This window comes from Nannobrachium achirus (assembly GCF_963921795.1).
Source record: "Nannobrachium achirus genome assembly, chromosome: 3".
NCBI classification, from domain to species: domain Eukaryota; kingdom Metazoa; phylum Chordata; class Actinopteri; order Myctophiformes; family Myctophidae; genus Nannobrachium; species Nannobrachium achirus.
The window spans coordinates 17,015,609-17,021,862 of NC_137812.1; the positions used below are offsets into that span (position 1 = coordinate 17,015,609).

General features: G+C 42.3%; 1 protein-coding gene across 1 annotated transcript in view; it reads right to left on the minus strand.

Moving 5' to 3' along the window:
• The window catches only part of tmod1 (tropomodulin 1), a gene marked incomplete at both ends in the record, with an annotated part of 30,107 nt that extends 25,903 nt beyond the window's left edge, over positions 1–4,204 (minus strand). Inside the window, one exon of the mRNA XM_080721602.1 lies at positions 4,082–4,204. Within this exon, the coding sequence (XP_080577728.1) occupies positions 4,082–4,204 (123 nt within the window). The remainder of the gene's footprint in view (positions 1–4,081) is intronic.
• Positions 4,205–6,254: the final 2,050 nt, after the last annotated feature.

Here is a 6,254-nt window from a genome sequence, read left to right on the forward strand (position 1 = left end):
GGAACCTGGGAATATACCATTTTGTCAAGATGGGGAGAATATAATTATAATACCTTGTTAAAGTGACCATTTAAAAAAAAAAAAATTGCATTTGTTGTTATTTTACTGTAATTTAACAACATAATAACCAGCGCAGATAGACAGAGACATTCATGGATTTATATTTAAAAGTACGGTAACTTTTATTTCCCCCCCTGGACCCAGGGTATGGCAGCTGCATACCCCTGCCATACCCAATTGACGCCCCTGCTCTCTCCCCCTCTTCCCCCCCGGTGACGGCTATGAATAAAAAGGAATTCTGAAACAAACCAAGGCGTGCCCGCTGGCCTACGGGTCCAGGCGCATACCACATAGGCATTGATGCCTGATGGCATCACTGGTTCAATTCCCGATCCGGACGACCTTTGCCGCATGTCACTCCCCGTCTCTCCCCCCATTTCCTGTCAGTCGGCATAAAAGCCCCAAAACACAAATCTTTATGAAACAAACCAAGACAGACAGACAGACACACAGCAACACTCCTTTAAAATTATGTTGGATCAGCGATCCAACAGTGTGGTCTCTCTCTCTCTCTCTCTCTCTCTCTCTCTCTCTCTCTCTCTCCAACGCACCTCTCTCATGCCTCTTTACAGTAGCGTAAAGTAACTAAGTACATTTACTTAGGTACTGTACTTAAGTACAAGTTTGCAGAATTTGTAATTGAGTATTTCCAATTTCCTCTACTTTTACTTCTACTCCACTACATCTCGGACCCAATAATCGTACTTTTACGCTACATTTATTTGAGAACTTTAGTTACTAGTTACTTTGTATATTGATTATTATTACAAAACATAGATTAACCGCTTCAACCCTATATACATTTTGGGCAATTTGAAAACAGACGATCTACAAGCTCACAACATTGTTAGCTTGTAGACACACTATTTTCAAAAGATTGTTATACATTTGAAAACTTGAAATATAATAATAATAATTATAATAGTAATAAATAAATTATATTTACTTTCAATTATAAAAGTACTTTCAATTGTAGTACTTTAAGTACCTTTTCATGCCAATACTTTTGCTCCAGTGAATTTTGAGAGCTGAACACAGTGAGAATGCGAATTGTTATAACAACATTTTAAAATAGCAGTTGCAGCTGTAAAAATTATAAAGATTCCGCAACTTCATGGCATATTCACTCGCTCCATTTTCAGAGCGTTTGTAGAAAGACCACATGACCTACTGTAGCATAATGTTAAACTTTGTTGCGTGTGTGACGGAGAGAGTCGCAGCCCCAGCCTTGAAGCCTCAAAAGTCTAGTATCTCCCCCGGACCAAGGGATATCCCTTTGGAGTGATGGTTAAGATATTGGACTTTCACGCGGGAGACCCGGGTTCGAAGCCGGGTTGGGAGGTTCGGATCACCTCCGTTACATTGGTGCCGTGACCCGGATTCGGGCTTCCCCATAGGAGGAGGTCAAAGGGGGGTGAGTGTGGCGGAGAGAGTCGCAGCCCCAGCCTTGAAGCCTCAAAAGTCTAGTATTTCCCCTGGACCAAGGAGATGTCTCTTTGGTCTAGTGGTTAAGATATTGGACTTTTGCGTGGGAGACCCGAGTACGAAGCCGGGTGGGGAGGTTCAGATCACCTCCGTTACACGTGACATTCCAACTTTAAGTAAGTAAGTAAGTAATATGCGAGTACTTTTTCCACCACTGCCTCTATATTTTTATAGATCCACAGGAAGGCCTTGCTGCTTTCTCTCTCTCCATCTAACAAGCGTTTCATCCTGAACCCCCCCTCCTCCACCCCCACTTAGCACCTATAGCAGTGCTCTTTAAAGCGTCCATGTGACAAGGTATTTATAGACTAGAGTACAGTGTATACACCAGGGGTCTGCAACCTTTTGGAAATTAAGTGCCATGTTTTTATTTTCTAGATAGTCAGCGTGCCATGTCAACAATCAACATACATTTTACATTCCGACATATTTTGATTGTCAGGACATTGTTATAATGATCATTAGACTCAGAGAAATAACCCACCTATCTCCCTGCCCCAGTCATAGTTCAGATTTCTTTTTAATGTAAAATAGTGTGCAGGATGTAATTTGCTGCTAAATAGGTGACTTAATTTAATATACCACTTTTAAAAACAATATTTGATTTTAAAATAATGGCAAAAAATCACGCCGGTGTGAAGTGAGCGGTGCAAACACGACACGTGCATCTCTCCTTGTATGAGTCGTTCTGTCCGTGACGTCAGTTACTTTATGTGTATGAGCATTGAGCACAGATCTCCATATATGGAGATCCGTACTAATACACACAACGTTAAATGCAAGATTGGTTTTCACCGCTCAAACATCCTCTCTCTCAAACTTCTGCCAGTGTTTCAGTGATCACCCTTCCCCTGTGGCAATGTTGGCACCGGTGCCTAAGGTTATATCTTTCAGCATAAGTCACCACACAGCTCTGTCATATCTGCTCCTTATCCTAACCACTTAAGCCCTTTATTGTATGCTTTCGTATACTATTGTATACGATGGTGTCATGAGAAAAACAGCCCGTTGTGTTTTTTTTATGGCTTGGCCTTCCAGACCATTACTATTCTGTCAATGACACAATTTGTCATTTGTCATTCATGACTTGGCCCACATTCAACACAAATGGCTTTTTCCCAGAAAGTAAACTTGTGAAAATAAATAGTTTATGGCCAAGGAAAATAAAATAAAACACCCGAAAACGCTCTTGTCACAGTTAAGTAGTGCAGTGCAGTGCCAGTGTGCAACCAGCTTTTGCACACTGCTGCATTTTGTCGTTGCGATTTGAAAATCAGAAATCCAGAGGCCAGGGAGAGATAGAGGAAAGAGAGAGAGAGACAGCAAGGGACTCAATGGCAACAGTTGTGAAAGACCTTAACGCCCTCGGATGCTGAAAAGACGACAGTACTTCAGAACAACAAAGCACCAGAGGACATGTTATTATGATGGTGTTCCTCCCAGTTAAAGCCCAAGTACTTCTAATGGTTTACTGGAAGAGACGAGGGCAGCCTAGTTCCCACGCAAACAGGCACGCACTCAAGTGAATACAAGTGCACGCACAAACACGCACACACCCACAGAGCCCTATAAATTTCCAGTCATTCCCTTGGCACAGAGGGCATTTACGAAGAGTTTGCCATTAATTCAGAAAGCCATTACAGCTACTGTCATCACCAGCAGATACACAGCATGATCCATCATCACTGGGCACGCACAGAGCTTACAAAACACTGACTGCACACACATCAAACACATAAATATACAGTAAATGCATAATAGAAGAGCAAATGCTAACTAAACAACGCTATAACTGAAGCACCACCAGGTACACAATACAATACTAACTACATGATATATGACGCAGGGCTACCAGACACAATACGCCGTGGATACATCAAATACAACTGAAGAGCAGAGCCTCTCGGTTCAATGCATACATCGTAACGGGAGTCTCTCTCCATTCCGACATGTCGCCACTCCGAAATTGACTTCTAATTGTCGGAGTGGCGACACTCCCATAGGGGTTAAGTTTAGAGATAGGGTTAGTGTCGGAATGGAGACATGTCGGAAAGGAGACATGTCGGAGTGGCGGGATGTAAACCATCATCGTAACGTTATAGCACAAATACAATAATTATCGTACATCTGGCAACACTGATCAGTGTTAATTCCGTTGACTAAAACTATGACGAACAACGTTCGTAGAATACGATGATGACCAAAAACGAACACTAAAAATAATGACAATTTTGTCAACAACTAGACTAAAATGTCAGGGAGGGACTAGTGGAGGGGAGATCCAGTAGAACTATACTGTAAGACAACTAAAAGACAAGTAATTTTACGTTTGGCTGCACTCAGGTGTTGCGCTCTGAGAATAGCAGATCTACAAGTTCACAGTAGATCGTGAGCTTGTAGATCTGCTATTTTCTAATAGTTAAATAATAAAATAATCGTTAAAGCGCTTCAAATCTAAAGTGACACAGATTTGCGTTCCCAGTCTAAATCAATCAATCAATCAATCAATCAATCAATCAACCACCGATGTACTCACGTCAGGGTCCAGCTCCTCCAGTTCGTCCTCTAAGCGCTGTAACTCCTCCTCCGACAGCTTCTTCAGGAGCTCGTCCTCATCGATGTCCCTGTACTTCTCCATCTCCTTCCTCAGCTTCGACATGATGCTCTGCTCACCTGCAAACAGCAGCATCAACACAACCACTTCAAACATGGGTGACTGGCAGCCCGGATACAGCCCGCAGTTTTAATATCGGTATACTGTTACAATTCCAAACATGCCAATGTAAAGCCCAGGATTTGAACTCGGTCCCGACGGTATTATGCGATGTGCAATGTGGCCCTCTGGAGTGAGTGTAGAAATATTGTGGCCCTCTCCATCATCAAAGCACACCCATGAAGTAGTTGCTTCCAGTAGGAAATATCCAGCACATTGGAGTAAAGGCAATACGTACGACAATCTCTAATACTATGCAGTCAAATTTACTGTAACAATTGTGTGCTGTATACAGTGAATGAATTTGACTGATTTTATTGGACTTTTTATTATCTGCAAAGATTTCTATTGATCAGTTGTTTTATTTCTTTTCTTCTTTTTTATTTTCTTTACAACTGTTATTTTTTCCTTTTGCTATTGATGATATCCTCTGCATAGTACTGTGTTCTATCCATCATTCAATGAGATACATAAAGGTTTCCTATGTAAACAAGCCGAAGGCTTTCGTGGATCTCCTTTCAGTTGACCGTGTACCAGTGAACTGTTCCGTCATGAAACTGTACCTTTTCCAATGCAAACTTCTAATAAAGTCTTTAATCAATCAATCAATGTAGCCTAGGCTAGGCTATAAATACATATGGGAGTTGTGCCTAGAATACAGTACAACTGATAATGGAAATCTTTGCAGATAATAAGGTCCAATGAAATCTTGCATAGGACAGCATGGTGACCTGGCGTCATCGCACCTTCAAGCCTGTGATTAAAATCAGGGGCGTCAATTGGGTATGGCAGGGGTATCCAGCTGCCATACCCTGGGTCCAGGGGGGGAAATAAAAGTTACTTTTAAATATAAATCCATGAATGTCTCTTTGTCTATCTGCGCTGGTTAATATGTTGTTTTTAAAAAATGGTCACTTTAACAAGGTATTATAATTATATTCTCCCCATCTTGACAAAATTGTATATTCCCTGGTCCCATCGGTCAGCTGCACAGGTGCAATGCATTATTGTTAATTGTGGCACTTTTACTAACATGCTAAGTTTAGCTGCACTTGAACAACTGTTCCAGGATGCCATACCCAGCCCAAGAAACCGTAGAAACCTGTGTAAAGAAACTGACAAAACTCGTTTTTTTCAGACATTGTGAAAATAGCAGATCTACATGCTCACAACGCCTCGCTATTTTCACAATGGAACCGTGTTGTACAAAATGTAATGCCTCTTTTCCACGAGGACTCCCATCTTTGCCATACCCTAGCTTTTGCTGAACCGACGCCACTGATTAAAATGAAATCAACATGTTGCCGAAATGAACAGTGCTCACCTCGCTGACCTCCGGCCTATAAAGGGAAGAATAACAGCGGAGGCCCGTTGAGTGTGTGGAAAGCCCCTGGGACAGGGAGAGACCTGGAGGAGAATACAACACATGGATAGAGTGAAGAGAGATTAATAGCACAGAGTCCCCGATGGAATAGAATCCACGCAGCAAGTCATCTGTACAGCACAGTGGTTCTCCACCAGTGGTCCGGGGACCACCAGTGTTCCTTGAGGGGGTTCCTCCAGGTGGTCCCCAGCTAAATGACGGGTGAGTTGGGCGCGGCCAGATACAGTACATATTAATTTGGGGGTCCTAGACTATGAAGTGATGAGAGACCCATTAAAACCGGCAAAGCATCTGTCCTTTCCCGTGGTTATATGTCAGCACTCCGACATATTGCCAATCCGACCACCTAAACCTAACCTTAACCCTAACCTCAGTGAATGCTAACCTGGTTTGTCGGAATGGGGATATGTCAGAGAATGGAAAACCGTTACCCGTTCCCGTGCTATCACTTTAGATTTTCTACAAGCTCACATCGTGGCTGTTTTCACTACTTTTTGTGCCACCCTTGTAAGACGAAGTAGGTCCTTAACTTAAAAATCACACCCAGTGTGAAATGAGAGGTGCTATCAGTGAGTTCATTACATTAAACGTCCAGCGAAGCTTGGCCAATGT